The 26,201-nt window shown below is 44.6% G+C and overlaps 1 protein-coding gene across 2 annotated transcripts in view; it reads right to left on the minus strand.

The window, feature by feature from the left end:
* TMC5 (transmembrane channel like 5) overlaps positions 1 to 25,683 on the minus strand; it is a 43,521-nt gene extending 17,838 nt beyond the window's left edge. The window contains exons 1-10 of one of the 2 annotated variants that reach the window (XM_036308803.1): positions 24,783 to 25,683; positions 22,359 to 22,504; positions 19,966 to 20,052; positions 13,663 to 13,762; positions 11,850 to 11,937; positions 11,185 to 11,433; positions 9,084 to 9,235; positions 6,855 to 6,999; positions 5,819 to 5,974; positions 3,737 to 3,888 (exon numbers count right to left, since the gene is read on the minus strand). In XM_036308803.1, coding sequence (XP_036164696.1) covers positions 3,737 to 3,888; positions 5,819 to 5,974; positions 6,855 to 6,999; positions 9,084 to 9,235; positions 11,185 to 11,433; positions 11,850 to 11,937; positions 13,663 to 13,762; positions 19,966 to 20,052; positions 22,359 to 22,504; positions 24,783 to 25,666 — 2,159 coding nt within the window. In that variant the 5' untranslated portion in view covers positions 25,667 to 25,683. Of the gene's footprint in view, positions 1 to 3,736; positions 3,889 to 5,818; positions 5,975 to 6,854; positions 7,000 to 9,083; positions 9,236 to 11,184; positions 11,434 to 11,849; positions 11,938 to 13,662; positions 13,763 to 16,000; positions 16,308 to 19,965; positions 20,053 to 22,358; positions 22,505 to 24,782 lie in introns of those variants that run through there. The other variant, XM_036308804.1, reaches the window with a different exon arrangement.
* Between the last annotated feature and the right edge of the window lie 518 nt (positions 25,684 to 26,201).

Consider the following 26,201-nt stretch of genomic DNA (forward strand, 5'->3'; position numbering starts at 1 on the left):
AATCATGTGTCACTAGACCAGTAGTTCTCCAAGTGTGGTCCCCAGACCATCACCACCACCACCACCACCACCATCATCATCATCATCATCATCATCATCATCATCATCATCATCTGTAAACTTGTTAGAAGGACAAGTGTTTAGGGTTTATCCCAGATGTATGGAATCAGAAACTCTGGGAGCAGGGCCTAGCAATCCCTGCAGGTAATTCTGCTGCACAATGAAGGTTGAGAACCATTGTGCTAGAGCCATTGTGAAGGAAGGGAACTGGATCTGTCTTTTTAAATGCCAGATCCCCAATCTTTTGCCCATTGCCAAGCCCTACTATAACCTGCAATATCTTCTAGATTAATGCCTTAGTATACTGTGATATTGTGAGTTATAAGAAATACTTATTTGATCTTTGGCCCCGTTTCTGGCACAGAGCTTCTAAAAACCCTTCCTTGGAATTTTTTACGTGAGGAGAGCGATAAAAAGTGTCTTTTGTTTGGTAAGGAGGGGCTTTTGGTAATACCTAGAACAGTGATGGCGAACCTATGACACGGGTGTCAGAGGTGACACACGAACTCATTTTTTTGGTTGATTTTTCTTTGTTAAATGGCATTTAAATATATAAAATAAATATCAAAAATATAAATCTTTGTTTTACTATGGTTGCAAAGATCAAAAAATTTCTATATGTGACACGGCACCAGAGTTAAGTTAGGGTTTTTCAAAATGCTGACACGCCGAGCTCTAAAGGTTCTCCATCACTGGTCTAGAAGGTTGGAACTTTCAGTCTCACCTCCCTGACCTCTGGGGAGGGAAGAGGGGCTAGAAGTTGAATCAATGGCTAATGACCAATGAACTAATCAATTATGCCTATGTAGTGAAGTTCCATAAAATCCAAAGGACGGGGTTTGGGGAGCTTCTGAATTGGTGAACATGTGGAGTTGCTGGGAGAATGATGTGCCGGGGGAGGGCATGGACATTCCCAACCTTCCCCCATTCCTTGCCCTGTGCATTTCTTCCACTTGGCTGTTCATGAGTTAATAAACCAGTGATCTAGGAAGTAAATGTTTCTCTGAGTTCTGTGAGCTGCTCTAGCAGAGTAATCTAATCTGATGCAGGGGGTGGGGTGGGAACCTCCAATCCATAGCTGATAAATCAGAACCACAGGTTACAACCTAGATTTGCAATTGGCATCTTGTAAGACTGTGTCCTTAGCCTGTGTAATATCCAGGTAGATAGTTCAGAATTGAGTTGAATTGTTGGACACCCAGCTGGTGTCAGAGAACCGCTTAGTGGTGTGGGGGAAAACTTTCATATACTGGAATTGGTGTCAGAACTTTATAAATACTTCAGTGTAGCTCCACATTAAACATGAAAACACACTCTTCTAAGCAAAGAAAAGTTTATCTTAGATAGAAAGATTGTGTATTTCTGAGCTTTCCCATTTTCTCTTTATGTAGAAGAGATGTTCAATGTTTTGTGAAACAATACAAATGGCTAATGTATATTAAGAGACAATTCACCTCTCTAGTGATCAGAAAATGAAAATGAAATTGTTACAGTTAAGCCCCTCTTGTACTGGGGAAATGGAACCAACTATGGTTAAGGGTAGTCTGGGAAACGGGACAAGTTGATATTATTAGCTAGGGTACGGGGCAAGTTTATATTAGTAGCTGGAGCAATGGGGCAAAGTTGATTAATAATACCTTGGTAACGGGGCAGTATTGATTAATGTAGCCCTGATAACTTTGTGTCTGTATCCCAGGTAACTTTGTGTGTGTTTAGCCAACCGTTTTGTAGTTTCTGTGTATAAAACGCTGGCCTAGAACCAGGTTCGACGCTGTCGTAGGAGAGAATGCCTACGGCAGTCACTGGCCAGTTTCAAGAAATCCTCGCTTGCTGCTTAAGACCTAATTGGAGTCGGTGGTCTTACTCTTGCGAACGTTGGTCCACAACAAAATAGCAAAGGCATTGGATCAAAGTGGCATTCTGAGTATATATGTCTACTTACAACCTCTTCTTTTTATATTGTAAGAAGAGAAGTTATTTTAGAGTCGGTCTTGGGATGGTCAAGTACTTCCATGTTCTAACATATCTTTATTTTGCCTTGCTATTTGCAAGTGGGTTTGAATGGGCCAAAGATTCTGTATTCTAACTAACCTCTTCCGGAGCCTACAGGTGTTGCTCTGAGATTTTCTGATATCTAGTGTGGTCAAATACTCACCCAGCTGCTCTTTCTAAAACATTAAATAAATACCAGTGAGCAAAGAAACCAGTGAAACTTATTATTAACATATACACTAAAAAAACCCCCAACAGATTACTTAATGCCACTGAATTGTTCACCTAAAATTACTGAAATGAAAAATTTTATGCTATATACCACAATAAAAAGTCCTAAATATTTCTAACCAGGAAGAGGAGGCATCCAGTGGGGTGAGGTGGATAGAAGTGAGGGCTTGCTAAGACTTTTCTTCAGGAAAATAATACTTATATAGATTAAGTGTAAATGCTGACCTAAAAAAGATGTCAACGATTTTTTTTCTGTGAAGACCCAGATAGTACATATTTTTGGCTTTATGGCCATGCAGTCTGTGTTGCAGCAACTCAATTCTGCCATTGTAGCAGGAAAGCAGTTTCAGACAATATGTCAATAAGTGGACATCGTTGTGTTCCAATAAAACTTTATAAAAACAGAGGCTGGCCTGCAGGCTGTATTTGCCAACTCCTGATCTAAAACGCGCGAGCGAGTGTGTGTGTGTGTGTGTGTGTGTGTGTGTGTGTGTGTGTGTGTGTGTGAATATCCTTGTTATAAATTGAGGGTAACAAAAATGTGTCAGTTCTGTAGGAAGTTAAACATGGATGTAAGTATAGATTTTCTATCTGCGGAAGGAGCATTCCAGGAAGAAGTAATGTCCAGGACAAAGGTCCAGATGTGGGTATATAGTTTGGCATGACTGTAAATACTTAGGTTTCCAAGGGGATGGGGGCACACTGAGGAAAGGGGGAGTGTAGTAAATGACTTGGAGAGCTGGCCAGGAGCTTGACCTCAGAGGCCAGAAGACCAGGGCTCTGGAATTGATCAGTAAAGAAACTCAATCTGCACTGTGCAGCCCTATCGTCATAAACACCATCATAGCATAGAACTGGTCAGGGACCTAGCTAAGAAGTACCAATAAGAACACAATTTGGGTAGTTTTATGCCTTATTTGCCAAAACCCTGGGGTCATCTCTAGCACATACAGTGCTTTTGTGGGAATCAAAATAAGGCATCACCATGTCCAGCCAATAAATTGCCAAAAGCCCTCCCTCCACCTTCATTTGGGCGGTTGAATTATCAGAATGTGCCTCTCCCTCCCGGCTGACGCAGTGGGTACCAGGGCTCACAGTCTGGCTCGTGGACACACTGGATGATTTCAGTCCCCAGACAATGCCTCAGCCAGGAACCTGTGTGCTGTGTGCAGCCTGCCTATCTGTCCATCTTACACCTGAGACCGATGTTAATCCTTAGGCTGGTAGCAACTGGGAAAGGTAAGTCATTATTTTGAGCAAAAGGCAGATGTAACTAAAAGCCTGTATTTTCTCTGGGCTCTTTGGATTTTATGGTTATTTACCCACACCATACAAACACACTATACTCTTGAATTTTTTTTCCTGGAAAACTCGAGCATAACTCTTTCTAGCTGCCACTCTACTTCCCTCCGTGAAAACGGGGGCTGGTGTTGGGAGTGACAGACACACCTACCGGATCAGGAGGACATAAACTTCCTGCCGCGGAACCTCAAAGTGCTCCACCAGCCCGAACATGGAGTAGAAGCGAGGCACCGCCAGGTTGATGCAGGACACCACGAAAGGCAGTAACAGCACCGCCCCGGGGTTCTGGTGGCTCTTCAGGAACTGCAGGGGTGGAGGGAGAGAATCAGATGCCAACTGTGCACTGACCCCTCTCTGCCTCGCTCAGAAGATCCCTCACCACGGAAAACGCCCGGCAGTAGTTCCTCTGGGGTCAGCTATTAAGTTACTGGTTAGTGAGCACTTCCCTGTGGCAAGCATTCACTACCCCCGTGATGGCAGCCCCGCCAGTTAAGTCTGACTTAACTGACAGGCAAACTGAGACGCAGAGAAGTGGAGATGCTTGCCCAGTGTCACCCTGCTAGGAAGGGACAGATTTGAACCTGGGTCTATCTGACTCAGGAGCCTGACCTCAAAAAGTCATCCTGCAAGCCAGGTATGTGCCTTTGACCAGGAATAGAACCTGGGACCCTTTAGTGCGCGGGCCAACACTCTAACCACTTAGCAACATCAGCCAGGGCTCAGAAGTCTTCTTCATACCTACAGCTGCCCCGTCACAGCTTCCACCCCAGGCAATACCAGGCCCCTGGGCCCTGTGACTCAACTTCCCCTCTTTCAGAGCACACCTTAATATAGTGAGTGGCAAACCTGGGTTGCGTAATCCCACATTCTTGTTCTTGTTGGCCTCTCCTTCAGTTATTCATCCATTTGTGGAGCATCTACTATGTACTAGGTATTAGGCCAGGTTTCTGGCTACAGTCTTTTTTGAAACAGATGCATAAACAGGTGTTTTTAATGCTGCGTGTGACAAGTGTACAGGGCAAGCCTGCAGATTATGAAGCACCCAACTCAGCCTAGTGAGGGCGGTGGTGGTGCAAGAAGAGGAAGTGACACCTATGCTGAGGTCCAGAGGAGGAAAAGGAGTTTATAAGATGAAGGGAAGTGAAGGGACATGCAGAATGGACTGCAGGTTTCTCACCTAGAGATGAGGGAAAACATGGTGTATTCAGGGAACTATGGACACACCATTTAGTGTTGCTGGTGTGGGATATGGGTGGTTATGGAGTATTGAGGCTAGAGATATGGGCAGGGGTCAGATCATAAAAGATCTAGCAACCATGCTACAGAGGATAGATTTTATATTGAGGGTAAAGGGAAGTCATTTAAAAAAGTGACCAACTTGCACCACAGTTCTAGAGCTCAGCAAACTGGCTACATCAGGAAAAAGCTGAAACCTACAGAAAAACAGTAGTTTACCCAGTCCACAGAGCTAATTGATCTCAGAGTTCATATCATTTAAAAACAAAACAAAACTAACATTCCTTCATCACCCGCAGTACCAGGCACTGGGCAGACTCTCCACATAACTTTTCTCCAGTCCTGACCACACACCTACAAAGCCAGGTATGACCATTCGTACTTTACAGGTGAGGAGTCTGGGGCTCAGAAGGATTAAGTCACTTGCCAGAGTCCATCAGATCACAATACTTAGTGAGTGTCTACACCAGGGGTCCTCAAACTACGGCCTGCGGGCCACATGCAAATACAAATATTGTATTTGTTCCTGTTTTGTTTTTTTACTTCAAAATAAGATATGTGCAGTGTACATAGGAATTTGTTCATAGTTTTTTTTTTTAAACTATAGTCCGGCCCTCCAACGGTCTGAGGGACAGTGAACTGGCCCCCTGTTTAAAAAGTTTGAGGACCCCTGGTCTACACTGTGCCAGGGGTTTTAGGAAGCAGCAGGGATATAATAATAAAGGAAGAAACCAGCCAAAGTTCCCATCTCTCCACTAGCCCAGAGCATCTCATGCTAAGTCGTGCACACACATCACCTGGGGACGTTGCTAAGATGTGATTCTGAGCCCATGGGCTACAGGAGGGACCTAAGATCCTGCATTTTTACACTGGTTTCCAACTGATGCCAATGGACCCAGTGTGAGCAGCAGGGTCTACTTCCCTCTCCCCTCCAGCATCCCACCCTTCACCTGGTTCTCTGTGCTCTGCACCTTGCTGCTTCTGGCGCTCTGGTTACCTCTAAGTTGTTCTCAGCCAGGTAATAAACCGCTACACAGCAGGCAATGGCCACTCCGGTAGAGACAACCCAGGCCACCAGGTGGACAGACAAGTGGGTCAGCTGCTGACTGAGCGTTAATTTGATGTTTTCCTGAAGGATTTCTGACAGGTTCTCCTATAAACACAAGGAAGTCACATTGGCCTGCAGGGTGAATACTCTTCACTCCCAGAGACACAAATCCCCCCCCCCCCCTCCCCAGATCCACAGGATAGAGACAGGGAAAGTTCATGGTGAACAGGGATTATGGGAGACCCCATGGGAAAAATCTCAAATGGGCAAGAACTTCCATTACAGCATCAAATGCCGTTTTTAATCGTAGAGGAACAGATAGGACCAGCAGATTGGGACTGTGCTCCTAGGAAAGTACACTGAGGTCATGAAACCCTTGAAGAATAACAAGTTAACATCTGCAATCCTCTTGACATAGCCCCTTGGTTTATGCATTCTGCTTGCTCTATCTTTTTAATAAGTTTTTTTTTAATAGACAAGGGTTTTTCAGCATTTGGGGCCAGGTAGTTCTGTGTGTGGCAGCTGTCCTGTGCATATCAGGATGTTTACCTGCATCTACACTAGATGCCAATAGCGCCCCCACCCCTCCCAAATTGCATAACAACCAGAAAAGCGTCCAGACATTGCCATATATTCCCTGAAGGGCAAAACTTCCTTGGGTTGAAAACCACTGGATAACATTTTAAACGTGGCGCTATGAGGTCAAGAAGTATTTACACTTAACATTTTGTAAGTTGCCCTCCAGTAAGCTTGCACCAATTCCAAAGCCACCGTGTCCTGTGAAAACGTCCAGCTCCCTACACCATCACAAGCACCGGGCATGGTGAATATTTTTTTCTGGGTTTTTGGGGGTGTTTCTTTTTTTTTTTAACATTATTGGCAATAAAAAAATAATTCCTTATTACTTTAAGAAAAGTTACAGACATACTGAAGGAGAGAAGGAGACTGGCTGGGGAAGGTGTTGTCAAAAGCAAGCTTGCCTTACCCTTATCTCAGTGCTAAGATTCTTCTGTTTCAGCTTCACAGCTTTTTCGTGGGTGATGGTGAAGTCCCAGCAAAAAATAAGTTTAGCGATCCCTCTGGAGTAAATGTGGGGGTTAATGAAGTTGTTCCGGAAATACCTGGCCATGCTAGGGAAAGCAGAAACCAGCATACCAAGGGTTATTAGGACAAGCACTGGGGGGAGGGGGACTGCATGGATTAAAATAAAAGAAAGTCCTATCTTTAACAGAGAACAATAATATGGAAGAGTTAGTTCCAAGTTCTTCTGGAACAGCGTGATTACAAACAATGGTTAGATGCTCTGGCTTTGGGATCTGACAGGCCGGACTTACAACCCTACACTGCCAGCTGGGGGATCTTAGTCATTTTAACTATGCTAAGCCTCAGTTTCCATATCTGTAGAATGGGGATAATAATAGTACTCACCTCACAGAATTATTATGAGAGGTGTGTTAGTTTCCTATTGTTGCTGTAACATATTGTCCCAAACTTAGTGGCTTTAACCAACACAAATTTATTCTCTTACTGGAAATCAGAAAATGGATCTAAAATCCAGGTGTCAGCAGGGCTGTATTCCCTTTGGAGGTGCGAGTGGAGAATCCGTATCCGTGCCTTTTCCAGCTTCTAGAGCAGTGGTTCTCAACCTTCCTAATGCCGCGGCCCTTTAATACAGTTCCTCATGTTGTGGTGACCCCCAATTTCATTGTTACAAATTGAACATAATTAAAGCATAGTGATTAATCAAAAAACAATATTTAATAATATATATGTGTTTTCTGATCGTCTTAGGTGACCCCTGTGAAAGGGTCGTTTGACCCCCAAAGGGGTCACAACCCACAGGTTGAGAATCGCTGTCCTAGAAGCTGCCTGGATTCCTTGGCTTATAGAGTAACATCTGACACTCTCTCTCTAACCTTGACCCTCCTGCCTCCCGCTTCTAAGGACCCTGTGATTACATTGTCCTCATATGTATAATCCAGGGAGATCTTCCCATTTTAATATCCTTAATCACGGCTGCCAAGTCCCTCTTGTCAGGTAAGGTAACATGCTCACAGGTTCTGGGGATTCAAAGGTGGACATCTTTGGGACGTGAGGGGCATTGTTCAGCCGACCACAAGAATCTATGGAGTCCTGAGAGCAATAAGCACTCAATAAAGGCAGCTCTTACTATTGTGGGGATGCTGAGAGGACCCAGTGAAATCAGGCTTAGGATACATAAATGCTCCGTGACGTGGGCACCCCCTTTCCAGAATGTGCCACCACTGAGTATTTTTGTAGTTTGATAGGACAAAAAAAAAAAAGAGTCTCATTTTATTTTGAATTAATTTGCTGGCAATGAGGTTGTTATGGGCTGAATTGTATGCCCCCAAATTTCATATGTTGGGGTTCTAACACCCAGTACCTCAGATATGGACGATATTTGAAGGTGGGACCTTTACGTATGTAATTATGTTAAAATGAGGTCATTAAGGCTGGGCCTGAATCCTTATAAGAAGAGAAAATTAGGGCTCAGACATGGCCAGAGGGAAGACCATGTGAGGACAGAGAGAGAAAACAGTCTACAGGCCAAGGATTGAGGCCTCAGAAAATACCAACCCTGCCAACACCTAGATCCTGGCCTTCCAGCCTCCAGAACTTGAAAAAATAGATTCCTGTTGCTTAAGCCACCCAAACCAGCAAACCAATACAGGGGTGAACATCTGTACTTCCTCTTTGATACTTCCCATTTGCCAACTGTCCATCCATATCCTTCTGTCCATATAACTACTTGAGCTATTGCAGCCTTATGTCCAGACTGACCAATTTCTTTTATTTATTTATTTTTCTTTGTCTTTTTTTAAAAATTTCTTTATTGATTAAGGTATTACATATGTGTCCTTATCACCCCATTACCCTACCACTCCCCCCTCCCCCACTCATGCCCTCACCCCCCTGTTGTCTGTGTCCATGCATGCATACAAGTCCTTTGGTTGATCTATTCCTCTTACCCCCACCCTCCCCTACCTTCCCTCTGAGGTTTGACAGTCTGATCGATGCTTCACATGGAAACCTCTAAACCTCTCCCTTCTCTCTGAACTTATATTTTATGCTGCAGAACAAGGAATGATCAGACAGATTACAGAGAAACTTTTTTCTGGGTCACTTTTGAGTCTCTTGAATTTTGCCTAAATCTAAAAAGAACTTAGAATCAGGGAATGCAGATACTTCATACCTGAATAGTAAACTGAAGAAGCAGATGACCAGACAGGCTGCGACTGTGAAGATGTAGGCCAGCTGCATGTCATAAGATGCCCCACCGCTCTGATGCCGGATCGTAGAATTGGTGTAAAAGCCATAGTACATCACTGTGTCAGTAAAATAACCCTGGAAGGGACAATAAGCCCTAGGTCAGGTGGGTCTCTTGAGAAAACCATGAGTGACTGACTATTGACCTCTTTTGTCTTCTAAAAGCATGGACCAGTCCATTTCGATGTTTTGTTTGCAAGGAAAAGGAACCTCCAAGGCCACTGAGAAGCTAGACATTTTATCACTAAGCTTTTAGTTGGAAAGGACTCCCAGACCCGCATAGCTTTACAATAGAGGGACCCAGCTATTCCACCAGGACCCAGTGAGCATGACTAAAGGCAGGCTGCACCTTGAAGTTCAGAGTGAAATGTCCTGATGTCTATAATCTACTGCGAAATGCCTCCTAAAATAGTAAGACAAATATGGCAAAATGTTAACAAATTTAAATTGACATAGTGTGTATGTGGATGTTTATTATACTACTCTTTGTTTTTTGTATGTTTGAAATTTTTCATAATAAAAGGTTTCATATATACAAAAACACAAAATACACATAGTAATGACAAAAAAAGTACACAATAATTCCATTTAAATGCATCTATCCCGAGAAAAATTTTTAAATCAAATTTGTCTTTAAAATAAAAAGACAAATGGAAGGACCTTATTTTGAACATTCCACAGCAAGAGTCAGCAAACGTCTTCTGTAAAGAGCTAGAGCAGCCGTGGGCAAACTACGGCCCGCGGGCCGGATCCGGCCTGTTTGAAATGAATAAAATTAAAAAAAAAAAAAGACTGTACCATTTTATGTAATGATGTTTACTTTGAATTTATATTAGTTCACACAAACACTCCATCCATGCTTTTGTTCCGGCCCTCCGGTCCAGTTTAAGAACCCATTGTGGCCCTCGAGTCAAAAAGTTTGCCCACCCCTGAGCTAGAGTCTAGCTCTCTACTGTCTAGACTAGAGTCTAGCTGATAGACAGTAAATGTCGCACCACTATGACAGCACGGCAATATCTCTGCGGACAGCCGAAAAGCAGTGCAGATGTATAAACAAAGGAGTGTGGCCATGTTCTGAAAGAACTTTGTTTATGGACACAGAAATATGTATTTCATATTGTTTTCATGCTTCTCAAAAATGCTATTCTTCTTTGGATTTTTGTTCAAGCATTGAAAAATGGAGGAGCCAATCTTAGTTTGTAGGCTGTTCAAACACAGATGGCGGTCAGATCTGGCTCTCGGGCTGTAGTTTGTCCATCCCTGGTCTATAGACTCTCAAAGGCAGAAATCTCTCCTAGAAGGCGAGCTCACAAGGGAGGGGCGCTGTGCCTTGATAAAGCGCTGGGTAAATGAATCGTGGTTGCTATTGCATAGAAGAACATGGGCCTATCTACATACCCAAGATACCTAGTAAAGCCAAACATGTTGCAAAACAAGACTCATAGCATCCTATCCTATTTTTATTTTTAAAAAGAATATCTATCTGTCACCCTACCTACCTACCTACCTACCTATCTACCTACCTATGCATGTATATCTCTATGTTGGTATAGTGAGAAAAACAGTGGTCAAAGATACCCTCTGAAGTGGGGAGTTAAACAAGGGAAGAAGGGTAAAATGGACTTCTCTTAGTTTTTTCTCCTCTGTAGCAGGAATTTTCCAAAAGGAGCATTACAGTTTATAGAAAGAAAGAGAAAAAAGAAAATCTATGAACACCGACATGAGAAACCCAGCACATATTAGGTGCAGAAAGCAGATCATAGGCAGCACATATGAATAACTGATCTTTTGTGAAAGAAGAGAAAAGGAGGCATATGCACAACATACGCTGTTGCTTCTGGAGACAGGAGGTCTCCTATGTTGTGCATGTTTCTTTTTTGGGGAAAAAGAAAAACATTATTTAAACACCCACTTTCCCCATCAGTGGCTCCCAGGAAAAAGTGAGAGGTCTGGCACAGTGACCAGCAAGGTGTGTCTCCGGGTTTCCCAAGGTGGTGAACTCTCAGTGGGGGAAACGGAGAACTTACCGCTCCCGTGAAAAATTCCAGGCCTGTGAACTGGAGAGCGTTGTTTCCGCCCACGGTAAACTGAGGGATGGTGATGAAGCTGAAGGTCACAATGAATGAGAAAATGTTGAACTTCAGAAGCCACCTCAGAAAGTTGAAGTAGGACAGGACGCTGGTTCCAAACTTGCCTCCGATGATCTTGAGCGTCTTCTGCCACAGGCTGATGGAATTGAGCAGCTCCGACAGGATGTTCTTGCATCTCCGGTATGCCTGGGGTTAAGATGAGGCTTGACAGTCCCTCAACAAGTATCTATTGAGCAGGTCCCACAATAGCAAAAACGGCCACCGTTTCTAGAGCGTTACAATGTGCCAGGCACCTCGTTAGGCATTTGCAAATGTCATCTCATTTAATCTGCAGACCCATCCCCTAAAGGGAGTGTATTATTATTTTCCCAGATTTGCTGTTGAAGGTGACACTCACAGTGGCTACATTGCCCAAATAACCCAGACCTTTGCACACTCACCTGGTTTCCCCACACCTACATTGACCCATTTTTTATGGCCTCAGTAAAACAGCCCTGAAATTGGTTCTTCTTCCCTGTGGGTCTCCGTTTTCCCCACTCTCCCACCTCCCCATTTTCACCCTCTTGTGCTCATTTCTCTGACTGCAGTACAGGCGGACTTACCAGGGAAATGGAATTCAAACACTGAGTGCAGCAGTTGAGCTCAAAGATACGTCGGGACTGCTTACTTTTCTCTCTGTCAACCATTCTCCTGGGGGAACGGCAGAAGCAAGCGAGAGATGCAAGCGCTGTAATACATTCATTCCCCAAATGTTTATCAAGCACCTACTACATCCCAGGTGGAGATAAAGAGACCAATTAAAAAAATAAAATCTATTACTATGACATTAAATCCCCAAACAAGTAAAGAGAGAGAGAGAGAGAGAGAGAGAGAGAGAGAGAGAGAGAGAGAGAGAGAGAGAGAGATTTTCTTGCCTCATGGGGCTGACATCCTAGTTGGAAGAGAAAGAGAATAAGTGATAAATCCTATATAACAAAGAGCTAATATGCAACTGGTCATCACTCCTCACGCCTTCACGCCATAACAGTTCAGACACTCAACACTGGGGAGAGAGGAATGGGGACCAGCCAGGCACAAATGAGCTCGCGAGAGAGGAATGGGGGCCAGCCAGGCTGTGGCCCGGGAGAGGGACAAGCCGCCTGCTCCATGGTCCCGGGTGCCAGAGGCTGTGCCTGCACCTGTGGCCCGGGAGAGGGACAAGCTGCCGCCCCATAGTCCCAGGCGCCAGTGCCTGCGGCTGCGGCCCAGGTGAAGCCGCCCGCCCATGGTCCCCTGCGGCTATAGCTGGCCTGGATGAAGCCGGCCCGGGTCCTGGGTACCTGCGGCCAGCCAGAGGGAGGAATCCTGGGTCCCGTGAGCAGGGTGAGGCAGAGGCAGTTAGGGGCAATAAGGCAAGCAGGGGAGCAGTTAGGGCTGATCAGGCAGGCAAGCAGAGGTGGTTAGGGGCGATCAGGCAGGCAGGCAGAGGGGTTAGGGGTGATTAGGCAGGCAGGCAGGCAGGCTAGCGGTTAGGAGACAGTGGTCCCAGGTTGTGAAAGGCAGTCAGACATCCCCTGAGGGGTCCTGGATTGGAGAGGGTGCAGGCCAGGCTGAGGGAACCCCCCTCTTGTGCATGAATTTCGTGCACTGGGCCTCTAGTATAATAATAAAGTGGGTAAACTGCATGGCATGTTACAAGGTAATATGTATTATGGGGAAGAAAAAGGAAAACAGCAGGGTAAGGAGATGGGTAATGCTAGGGTGGGGACTGTGTTACAATTTGAAATAGCGTGACTTTTGAATAAAGTCTTGTAAGAGGGAAGGGGTTCATCATATGGATAAAGGACTATCCCATGCATAGGGACACTCGAAGCCCCAAGGAGACCGAGGTGGCTAGACTTTTCTATTCAAGGATCCCATCCACATTGCAGTTAGTTGTCATGTCTCTTTAGAATCCTGGAGTCTATAACAGTTTTGCAGACTTTCCTCATTTATGATGACCTTATAATTTTGAGTAGTACTGGTTGGGTATTTTGTAGAAATATATTCCCGCCCAAATTGTGGTCTTCCTGACTTTTTTCTCTGGTTAGATTAGGGTTACAGGTTTCAAGAGAGAGTGCCACAGAGGGATATGTCCTTCTGATCACATGACTCATCTCTGAAGATGTCAACCTTGATCACTTGGCCGAGGTAGTGTTAGATGGATGTCATTTCTAGAAAGCTACTTTCCCTATTTCCACACACTACTCTTTGGACGCTGGCCAGTAGCACACACAGCCTCCACTCTGGGCAACAAGAGATTATGTGGAATTTTCTGTAGGAAGATGGCCTCTTCTGTTGCATTTGTTTATTTCTTATCTTTCTGAGATGGGGCAAAAGTAGAAGCTCGAGATTGGCATAAAAATCTGGGAAAGAAGAAAAGCGTTTGATCCATACCGAAGCTTCCTTTTCTCTTCCATGGTCCTTGGCTGATTCCGGATGGCTTTAATTCTATCTCTAGATGCCATGGGTATCAGAGATGCGATTAACTTTTGTCCTGTGGAAGAAAATAGACGGAGTTTATTCTTTTTCCTTAAACAGAGTAATTACATTTTAAAATATGGTGCTGAAGTTAGAGCATCCTATATAATAAAAGGCTAATATGCAAATTGACCAAACCGCGGAATGACTGGTCGCTATGACACGCACTGACCACCAGGGGGCAGACACTCAATGCAGGAGCTGCCCCTGGTGGTCAGTGTACTCCCACAGGGGGAGCGCCGCTCAGCCAGAAGCTGGGCAGCAGTGGTGGTGGGAGCCTCTCCTGCCTCCGTGGCAGTGCTAAGGATGCCTGACTGCTTAAGCCATCAGTTGGACATTCCCCGAGGACTCATGGACTGTAAAAGGGTACAGGCCGGGCTGAGGGACTACCCCCCTCACACACCTCCCCCCCATGCGTGAATTTCATGCAGCAGGACTCTAGTGTTTTTATAAGAGCACACAGAACGAAGAATGTATGGACTCAATGATCCCAAACGTCACAGATAAAAACAAGCGGACAGCAAGCATCTGTGTTGAACCTCAAAGCCAAAGAAAACGGTAGAGTGCATGCAATTCCAGTTCAATGCTTTCCTTTTCCATGGCAATAACATCTTGCACCTTAATGTCCCTCACTTTAATATTCCACATCTCTTCTCTTGTCCCCCTGACTCCAGGCCCCCTGGACTCCACCTTCTTGCAGTGCCTGCTTGTTGTCAGATGCTCTTCCACATGGAATGACTTCCCCACCTTTTCTCCCAATAACTCGTGATCACATTTTGGGTCAGTGTGGCAGATACTGTTGGCGGCCTTCCCCAGAGTCATCTCTCCTTTTTTAATAGAATCCCAATTTTGTTTAGAAATATACCCTCTCCCTCACATGGCCCCGAGCTTCTTCAGGGTGGGACCCATCTCCAGGCACCCGGGATGGGTCCCGATGAGTCCAAGCCCATCCTGAAGGTCCTGTCCCCTTGCAGGTGAGCGATTTAGGCACAGGCATGTGATAAGATGTTGGCCAATGTTCTGTGAGGGGTGGTCTGCAGAGGAGCTTCTTGGCAAAGGTTTTCCTTCTCAAAAAAGCAACGCTCAAAACACAAGGCAAAGACATCCTGCTTCTGGAAGTTGTGTCCACATATGACACCTGGAAGTGCTGTCATCATCTCGGAACGGAGAGGGAGCCAGCTGGGGCACCAAATGAGGGAGTGGGATGGCTCCCTGGTCAAGCTATTGGGTCAAAACCTCTCATTTTATAATGACAGTAGAGGCCCAGTCCACAGACTCGTGCACAGTGGGGTCCGGCTGGCCAGCCCCGATCGGGGCCAATTAGGCCAGGCCAGCCAGGGAAGGAGATTTTGGAGGTTGGCCAGCTCGTCCTGCCCTCTGGTCGAACTCCCAGTTGAGGGGACAATTTGCATATTATACTTTTATTACATAGGATTCTGTAATCGAGAGTCCCTAGGAGAGGGCCACCAAATCACTTGGTCGAAGACGAGGAATTTGTGTTTCTTTCTCAGAGAGAATGAAAGGAGAAGGAGGGAGAAAAAAAACAGATTCAAGGAGACAGCAGCCTGACAGAAGATGCCCCAGTCTTCATTTAAGGGGCTAAGCCCACACAATGCTTTGGTGTAAGTGGATTTTTTTTCTCTCTTAGAAGTCATTGAGAGAGGCTGGACTTTATGCCTCCAGTCTTATGGAATGAAACAGAAACGGCATCTAAATGACCAAACAGCGATGACCTCCAGAGCAGAGAGGCAGGGAGGTCTCAGCTGAGAACTGGTTTCATGGTGGACTTGACAATAACAGGCATCCTATGTTGCCGAATCCAGGGTGGGAAGGAATTGGACCAAAGCAGAACAGGGTGGTGGTTAAGGTATCAGGCTTGGGAATCAGACAGACCTGCATTTGGGTCCCAGATCTGCCAGATCACGTAACTTCCCTGAGCCTCAGTTTCCTCATCAAGCAGATGGAAATGACAAGCATGCCTGCCTTAGAGGTGTGGAGCATGGGGAGAAACTACAACTAAATTCGATGGATAACAGAAAGGAAGTGCTCAGCAGAGAGCGAGGCCCACGAAATCAGCTTGATCAAACTCAACTCCTTTTTAGGTGTTAGATGCTCTCAAAGTGACCCCCTTTCTCAGTCCCTGGCATCCTTGGGTCATCTACCAAATCTTCAACCTACTTGATGTCTTAAAACTAAAAATCCCTGGGGGTCACCTGCAAGCTGTCTTTTCTCATTTGCCCCAGCAACTTACTACCTTGAATGCTTTCATGGGAAGTACAAGGCGTGTCCATGTCCACAAGGTCTGGGCTATGATGCGTCTGAGAAAACGATTCATTCAAAGGTGAAAACCGTAGCAACTGCTTGGCCTTCCTGTCATTCCGGCGGCTGTAAACATGAGGGTCTTTCACATCGATGCCAGATACGGACGAGACCATGCCAAAGCTCGAGTTTACCCCCGACTTTGCTGGAACACTCAGATTTGAGGATCGGTGGTTTTGGACCCCAGGTGGAACATTCTCAACATTAATGATGATTTCATTCACTTGGTCATCAGACAGCATCTCTCGCCTCCTCCAAGCCTAGTTCTGCACGGGGGTGGCCTCCCCAGACCTCACGCAGCGGTCACGCCCGGCGTTGGTGAGAACCACCAAAAAGCGGGCTAACATCACAGAGGGATGCTCCATGCACACATTTTAAAAATGCCAGGATGACATTGCCAAAGTCAGCCTCACACAAACCACAGCCTAACTCCCCACATCTACACTGGAGGGGTCTCCTAGGAGGAGGTGCGTTTTCCTGAAGAGTTCTGTCTCGGTAGCTAGGGAAGAAACCGGAAACAGAACCCTTCATTAAAGACAATGGGGTTCTAGAACCACAAGTCAGAGGTTCTTCTAAAGGCCTCATGACCAAAGGGCCAGATTTTCTTTTCAATTTGGTGCCTCTGGCCTAAAACTCATATTTTATAATCATAATTTTATATGCCTACATAAATCTAGGTGGGTTTATAGTGAAACAATTATTATTTCCTGATCACCTTGCGTGGCCAACGCTGATACTTGTCTGCCTCCCAATACCCGTTCTCCACTTTTCTCCTACCAGCAGCAGCCTCCTTTCCTATGCAAGGACTGTGCCCAGTTAAAATTCTCCCAGCTTCCTTTGTGGCTAAGGGTGGACCCAAGACCCCATTTTGGCCAATGAGACATGTAGCTTCCAGAATGCCTTTTATTTTATTTTATTTTATTTTGTTTGTTAATCCTCACCTGAGGATATTTTTCTATTGGTTTTTAGAGAGAGTGGAAGGGAGAGAGAGAGACAGAGAGAAACATTGATGTGAGAGAGACCCATCACTTGGTTGCCTCCTGCACTATCCCCAACCAGGGCCCGGGAAACCTGCAACTGAGGTATGTGCCCTTGACCAGAATCAAACCCAGGACCTTTAGTCCGTGGGCTGACACTCTATCCACTGAGCCAAACTAGCTAGGGCAGGATGCCCTTTATCTTTTATTATTAAATCTTTATTGTTGAAAGTATTACATATGTCCTCCTTTTTCCCCATTCTAGCCTGCCCCCAACTCCCAGGCCTTCACCACCCCATGTCTGTGTCCATGGGTTATTCATATATGCATACAAGTTCCTTGGTTGATCACTGCTCACCCACCCACCCTCCCCTGCCTTCCTTCTGAGATTCCGAATTCCGCTCTGTGCCAGAATGCCCTTTAAAAGGTGACAGTTGGCCTGGTTTTCTTCCTGACTAGAGGCCACCATTTTGAAAACAGGAGGAAAAACACTCACCTGCTGAGGTTGGTGGAGGAAAAAGCTATGGAAGGCGCCTCAGTCCTTGAGGACGCATGGGCAGAGCTGCCGTACAAACATTGACTCCCTCCCTCCACATTTCCTGTTACGTGAGAAAAATAAACCCCTTTGTTGCTAAGCCACCGTCCAATTTCAGTGCCAGGCTCCTGAACACAATTCCTATCCCAATGACCCGATTTGGAAATCCCCTCAGCCCAGCTGCTTATTTAATAATTGGAGAAATTGAGGTGCAGAGAAATGAACCGACCCTCCTCCCCGTCACACTCATTAAACAGCAGGATTGGACTAGAACTCTTCTCCTCCCGACCAATGATAATGAACAGTAATATCTGCCATTATGGCAAGACCAGTACCTTAAATAGAATATATTATTTAATTTTCATCATCACCCTATGAAGTAGGTATCCTAATAACTCCTATTTATAGCAAGAAAACTGGGGTCACTAAAGCAGAAAGTAGCAGAGCAAACCCAGCTCTGTCTGGCCCCAAAGTAGGGCCTCTTAATCACTTCAGCCTGGCCACTTCATGCGACAAGATGTTGATATATTGCTCCTTCATTCATAAAAGAATGACTATTTATGTGCACCCACCCTGTGCCAGGTGCTCCCTTAGGTGCACAGCAAAATCCATCAAAGTGGCCCCTGATCAGAAGGCTGTCCTCCAATGAACTGTACATGGTTGGAGAATCAGAACTAACTCAAAGCAAACAGTGAAGAAAGCCAGGTTCATTTTTGGGTCCTTCATTTCTTTACCTCTCTCTGCTTCCTGGGGGCTCCTCTTTTACCAGAGCCCCAAACCTCATGCTCGCTAGATGAAGTTTAAAGACTTTTCTTTTCCCCAAAGTTAAAGTCATTCTCTGCTCCAGTGGGAACCAAACGGAGATTGTTTATGTCCCCATGGTTTTCTCTCCCAAGTAGCAATAGCTAACCTTTGTGGAAGATACACACCCCCTTGAGAAGGTTCTTAAGAATGAGGCTACATTTCTATAATAATAAAAAGCATAATATGCTAATTAGACCAGATGGCGGAACAGTGGAACAACTGTCTGGATGACCTTCCAGATGACCTTCTGAAGGAAGCCAGGGCTGCGAGGGCTGAGGCAGCTGTGAGGGCCGAGCCCCTTGCACGAATTTCATGCATCGGGCCTCTAGTTATCATATGAGATGGGGGGTTTGAAGGCAAGAAATACTATAGTGTTAAGTCATGGAAATCCTCAATTTTTGTTGTTAGATAGAAGACGCCATGGGTTTGTTTATTGTTCACAGATTTGCCTCTAGGTTCCAGCATTCCATGGCCTCTCTCCTCTGCTTCTTCATTTTTATTTATTTCTTTTAAAAAAATTCTTTTTATTGATTTCAGAGAGGAAGGGAGAGGGAGATAGAAACGTTAATGATGAGAGAGAATCATTGACCGGTTGCCTCCTGCACATACCCCAGTTGGGTATTGATCCCGTAACCCGGGAATGTGCCCTGACTATGAATCAAAACATGACTTTCTGTTTCATGGGTTGACACTTAACCACTGAGCAACACTGATTGGGTATCCTTTTTCTTTCTTAGTCTCTGCCTCTGATCAGACCTTTATTGTGACACACAGTGGTCATTGCAAAGCTTCCTGACTGATTTCAAAGCCTTCTGTCTTTCACCAGTCCAACTGCTTCTACACTCCACCATCATAAATACTTATATGATGATTCAGAAAAAAGTTGATCAATGCGCTGCCACCTCACCATTAGATCTATTAGCCACAGAATGAACATGTGACCCAATCTTCCTCCCCATGGTAAAAATGATTAGTCCACGTGTGGGCATACGGCCCCAAAAAGTGCTGGACAGAGTCATTTCTCAGCACTGACTTAACAGACCCAGGGAGAAAGAAAGACTTTCTGATGAGGCTGTTGAGCTGAGGGTGTGTATCTAGTCCTGCTATTGGTCAAGCCCCCTGGCCTGTGGAGAAGTCCAGCACAGGTGAGAAATCGATGGAGAAAAAGAGAGTCCAGGTGGCAATAAACCCCTGGCTTCACATGCAGAGACCCTGGTTGCTGTAACTCATTCAACAAATATCTCTGAGCACTAGTAATGTGTCAGGCACTGTACAGGTGCCGGAAAGTAATTCTACCTTCAATTCTTTGTTTCCCCCATATCCTTCCCCATGCACAAGCCAATAAGTTCACTTTGGGCCAGTGTGACTTGGGTTTCTGTCACTTGCAACCAGAAGAATCCTAATGAAGCCACCTTGATATGTAGACGAGAAAAAACTCTTCATGTCTAAAAGAAACCCCCATTATGATAAATTTAGGAAGTACTGTACTGCTTAGTACCACACTGGAGGCTAAGAAGAAATGGCAATGTCTGCATTGCTTGAATGGCAATGTCTCTAGGGTTGAATTTTTGGTCACTGTCTTACCTTGGGATGACTTGTACCAATCACCTCCAGACGGTGAGTTTCCATAAGCTGGGCCAGGGATACTTTCATCCACATAAGCAGGGTTCACTGGAATGAAGAGGCAGGAGACATCACCATTAATCCCACCGCACTAGATATTACAGAGCAAACAATGGTCAGTAAGACTGAGACCCTGACCTCAAGGTTCTAACAGACTAATGATTAGCACTTGGGTGAAAAATAGGACACAAATTCAAAACCAATGCTATTCAATGCAAACTGCCTTGATTGATGGTTTTCATTTGACTATAAGTATAGTTAAAAATAATTGTTACACTGAGATCTAGGACATACCTTCACATGTATAACTAAAAAACAAGTTTCCCAAAATAACACTTTGCTTGACTACATAAACAGCATTCTGATATATTCTGATTCTTTTCCATTTCATTTTAAAAAATTAATTTCACAACTTGTTAATTGTTTGAAAAATACTTGTCTAGGAGGGAGGGATGCTAGGTGGAGTACCAAGGGGCTTTAGGGTAGTGAGACTATTCTGTATGATACCATAATGATGGATACATGTCTATTATACCTTTGTCCAAATCCATAGAATGTATGACACCAAGGGTGAGCACTGATGTAAACTATGGGCTTTGGATGATAATGATGTGTCACTGTAGGTCCATTGATTGCAACAAATGTACCAACGCTGGAGGGGATCTTGATCATAACAGAAGCTACTTATGTGGGGGCTGGGGATATACATGGGCAATTTCTGTTACCTTCCCCGCAATGTTACTGTGAACCTAAAAAATAGTCTTAATTTTTAAAAAATTTTAAGCAAAAAAATTTATCTAGATGACTGAGGTTCCTTCCTAGCATTTTATGATGGTGCATAAATGAATGTAAAATATGACACGATTTTCCTAGGGACAGAGTCCAGTCTCAGCGTCTTCATGACAGTGTCCCATTTCACCATATTTTGATTCAGCCCATGGTAAACATTAAAGGCTCAACACCTCAAAGAGGAAACGGAGCACATTCTGATGGTGACATGCACAAAATTGCACTGCAGGAGGCTCTGCAACTTCTCGCCAAAGATCAATTCCCAGGTTCGCTACTTATTCGCTGTGTGCCATGCCTTTGGGCATGTTACTTAACCTCTCTGAGCTTCCGTATCTTAGCCTCTAAATCAGACATAGTATCTTTTATTCATTATTGGCCCATAGGTGTCTTTTTAGACATTTCTTCCTCATTGCCCTTCCCCATGAAATGTTAATACCATAGATAGACTATACATTAGACTGTATACCTATTCATGTGCAGTATGTATATCTGTGCTTTATATATAAAAAGGAGGAAGGTTTTTTATGGCCTTTTAAAATAAAATTTCATCCCTTGGGATTGATTTTGCCCCATTGATCATGCATGGCATAACGTTTGGAATAGATTAAACGAATGTTTTCTATGCAAACATGTAACAGTGGGTGTTTCTCATTAGTGCACGGCAATGCACCCCACCCCTTCCTCCCTGCCTGCTTCCAACTCTTCCCCGCCTGCCTCTTCAGGGCTGATCAACCCTCCATCTGCTCCAAGCAGCACTTGGGTCCCTCATTCTGTTCTTGGCTGAACACCCCTACCTTTTCTTGTCCCTGTGGGCTCTAAATTCCTATAACATTGACTTAATAAACTGGCTTCCTCTACCAGTAACAAGTCCCCTTTTCCTCTGACAACATAAGAACTGGTAGAATTTACTTTGCCTCCCAGAGCCAAACCTTTACACAGCAGGTTCTGAAGATGATGTGATTTTTCTCATATTAATAGTCTGCCTGCTCCTTTTCTTAAGTCTTAATGTGCCGGTGTCACCTACCCACTCGGGCTTTAAGTAACTTGAGGGCAGAGCTGCCTCTGATTCCCTTTGCCTCACAGTAGGTTTCGAATACACAGGTGCTGACTGTCTAAAGCTGGCCACGGGCAGCACACAAACTGAATTTAGCTCACCAGTGATTTTGTTTGCCCAGCTCAGAGTTTTTTACATTTTTATTATTTTTTTGGAGTATGTAAAAATCAGGGGTGGGGGGGCATTCACATAAAAACAAAGATTTCTCACTTCTTTAGAAAAATCTGAGGATCTGGCCACACTGAACCCACATTTCCCTGCATAACCGCAAGGCATGGACCCTGGACGTTGGCTACATCACGTACGCACAACTCCTACCTGGCCTGCTCTGATACTTAATGATACTTCTTCTTCTCTAGACACTGAGTTCTCATTCCTTGTAATGTGGGTGCTTGAGTGAAGAGAGATACACCAATTCTTCTATTGCTGTAAATCTTTAATGATTGTTGCCCTAAGTCCACTGAATTTTACTTTCTTCCCAGGATATGATCTCATTTTAACAAATGCTTACCATAGCCATTATCAGAGTGGCCATAGCGATTTGCCATCTCCATGGATTCCATTTCAATGTTTTCAGGATATTCTTCATGCTGCCTTGCAAGCAAGCCCAAGGGGCTGACACGCCCATGATGGACTGAAGATGTTCTGCTGAGCACCCTGAAATCCCAACATGATGGATCAACATCCATCCAGTAGCATGGTAAGGACAGTCACCCATTCATCCATTGATCCATTCATCCATCCATCCATGTTACAATTGCCAAATAAATACCAACCATGTATTAGGCATGGGCTGGGAAGTGAGGACATAAAGATAAAGACTTGGAGTATCTACCCTCAAGGAACTCCCAATAAAACCCGGTAGAGCGTCTTAGAAATAGCCAAAGGCAATAATAATACAAGTACAGTGGGGCCTTGTACAATAATAATACAACTACGAGTTTAATTCGTTCCGTGACGGAGCTCGTAACTCAAATTACTCGTATGTCAAATCAAAAAGTGAAGGAGTGAGACACGTGATGCTGGGCTGATGTTGTGGCATTCACTGTGACGTTCGCTGCGCCAACTAGCGGTGGGGTATCTGAAGCTGGCTCGTAACCCGAATTTTAGCTCACAACTCAAAGCAAAAAATCGGTTGAGACGGCTTGTATCTCGAAAAACTCATTAGTTGGGACACTCGTAAGTCAAGGCCCCACTGTAGTAATTGTTGAGGATCAGAAAATAGGCCCAAGTAGTTTGGAGGAAGGAGAGAAGAATTCTGGCTGGGAGTTTTTGGGGGAAGGGGTAGGAATCTATATTCAAACTGAGATTAGAAGGATAAATTCATACATAAAGAGTTAAGAGGAGGACATTTCAAGGATGAAGAACAGCATAAATAAAGGTATGAGACCAAAAAATGCTGAATATATACAGGGAATGGTATGAAAATAAATTAATCTGGCTCATTTAAATAAATTAACAATGGTTCTCAATTTTATGTGTATACCAATTCCCAGACCCACCCAGACAATTAAATCAGAAGCTCTGAAAGTTGGGCCCAGGCTCTGTATTATTTTTAAAGTTTCCCAGGTGGTCGGGTAATTCTAAGAATCAGCCAAGATCAAGAACACTGATCTTAGATATAAGGTTGAGGTAGACAAGGGATAAGAGTGGAGAAAGGAGGTCAAGTCTTTGGCTGGCATATTACAATTAGCCCATCCTCATTTAGTGCATCCTCATTTTAAAATGTCCTCACAGGTGCAGCCCTTCCCCCAAAGGCGATAGGGCCTCATGGAAGATGAGAAGCAAAGGAGTGACAGGGTCAGAAGTGTATTTTGGAATGATGAATCCGGCAGGGAGGACAAGACCAAGGAGGACAATTTGACCTGGTCTTGTTAATCTTACTATTTAGGACAAAGACATTTTGACCCTGGTACATACCCAAATCCCATATCCTTGTTCCTTGAGATAAAACAAGCCATTAGTTTTTGTTGATTTCATAAATATTACTAGTAGAAATAGTACATGCAAAATGAGACTCATATTGATTAGAATTTCACATGGTAAAATTTGTTACCAATTTTTTTTAAACCTCACCCGAGGGCATGTTTTTATTGATTTTTGTGTGTGTGAGAGAGAGAGAGGGAGGAAGGGAGAGAGAGAGAGAAAGGAAGAGAGAGAAAGATGAGAGAGAAGCATTGATCTATCAGTTGCCTGCCCCGTATGGGGATTCAACCTGCAACCTAGGTATGTGCCCTGACCAGAATTGAACCACAACCTTTTGGTGTACAGGATCTCACTCCAATCATCTGAGCCACACTGGCTAGGACTTATTATCGATGAAAAAAACCACACACTTACTAAAGAGTTACATCTTGTTGGCAACATGGACATTGAAAATTTTAACCCAGGAAGAAATTAGATTTGGTAGAACTAAGTCACTCAAACTAGAACTGCATCTAGTAAAATTGGTCAATGACCAAAAATTGAGGGAAGATTACAAGTTTTTTTTTAATGGCTCAGCCATAAAGATAACCAGTTGAAGAATTAAATTGAATTCATGGAGTTAGACCTTCAAAAGATTTTCTTTATTGCAATGCATTCCTGTTGATACACTTCTGGTTAAAATGTTTGTGGTCGTAACTATCAAGCCTTTGGCCTGCAAAGCAGCCGGTCAAAACAGGGGGGATCTAAATGTTTTACAGGAATTAGATACCAGGTGGAGCCTGGGGAAGGTGTTATTCAAGCAAGAGCTGAGGAAAGATTATGTTCAGGTAAAGGCTTGAAGCCTCAGGCTGAGAGTCCATGGCCCAGGTAGGGTCTACAGGTAGGTATGAAAGTTTCACCGTAACTTCAGGTCACGAAAACCACAATATGTGTCCCTAACCCAAACAATGCCAACCGAGTTTCATTGATTCAGCCTCCACCCCCAGGGGAGGGAGATGCCTGCACTTACCCCCTGGTCATTTCCAGAGTCTTGGAAGAGCCATAATCACGATCATCTTCAGCATTTGGGTAATCAGGCTCCCTCCCAAAATGTAGAGAGTTCTGATAGTCCTCAGCACCGGGATAATCTGGTTTCTCTAAAAAGTTTGGAGAGTAAGATTGATTCTCAGCACCTGGGTAATCAGGCTCTCCCAGGGCATCTATGGATGGTTTGATCCTGGAACCAGCATATCCTTGATTCCTTCTAAAGCCTGGATAGTTGGAATTGGCTCTGGGGCCAGGATGGGTGGCATTTCCCTGAGCCCCAGGATAGTCTGGTTCTCCCAAGAAGCCAAGATCATCAGGATTTGTTCTGGAGCCCGCATAGTTTCCACTGCCTCTGGAACCTGCAAAGTTAGGATTTCGTGGAGATTCAGAGTAGTCTGGCTCTTTGAATGAGTATGGATGGTACGGATCGCTCCAAGAGGCATCTGGCTTTGCCAGAGATGTGGGATAGTCTGAACTTCTTCTGGAGTCTGCGGAGTATGGATTGCTCCTGGTGCCAGGGTAGTCTGAATTATTCTGAGACCAGGAATAATCTGGTTCTGCTAGAGACCGGGGATAGCCTGGTTGTCTTCTGGAGCTTGCAGAGTACGGATCGTTTCTGATGGCAGAATAGTCTGGATTACTCAAAGATCCAGGGTAATCTGGTTCTGCTAGAGACCAGGGATAGTCTGGACTTGCTCTGGAGTCTGCAGAGTATGGGTTCCCCCTGGTTTTGGAGTAAGCGGAGTTGTTCAGAGAACCTGGATAATCCTGGGTGTTCAGATACCCCTGCGTGTGGTTCCGAGACTCTGAATAACCAGGGTAATCCGGCTCTTCCTCATACCCATTATTCCTGTAATAGGCAGACATGCTGGGACAGATCCTTCACCGTGGAATGTTCAAGTGTTCCTGCATTTGCGCGACTCAGGTATCTTTTTTAAATCTGAAAAACAAAAAGGAAGGAAAAGGTCAGATGTTTTCCTTTCTTCCCTACAGAGGTTGCTGGTTAACTCCCAGTATTTGTCCTTCTTTCTTGCATAGTTGGGTACACAGCTGCCCAGAATAAAGTCTACATTTCCCAGCCCCCTGTGAACCCAGCTGTGGCCATTAGTGTGGTCAATGGGATGTGAGCAAAAGCCATATGTACAACTTTCAGGTTGTGCTGCTAAAAGGAAGGGGTATGCGTCCCCTTCTCAGGCCTTGCTTCTTGTGGCTGGAATGCGGAAGTGATGGTGTGCCATCTTGGGCACGCACACAAAAGCAGCACCCACCCTACCACCCCAGGCATAGCAGCTCAACAGAGGGATGAAGCCTGGGTTGCTGATGTCACAGGTCAGTGCTGACATATCAGCTTGGGCTTTTATGTCAAGAAAAAAAGAAACATTTATCTTACGTAAACCACTGT

This window comes from Myotis myotis, unplaced genomic scaffold (assembly GCF_014108235.1).
Source record: "Myotis myotis isolate mMyoMyo1 unplaced genomic scaffold, mMyoMyo1.p scaffold_m19_p_5, whole genome shotgun sequence".
Taxonomy (NCBI): domain Eukaryota; kingdom Metazoa; phylum Chordata; class Mammalia; order Chiroptera; family Vespertilionidae; genus Myotis; species Myotis myotis.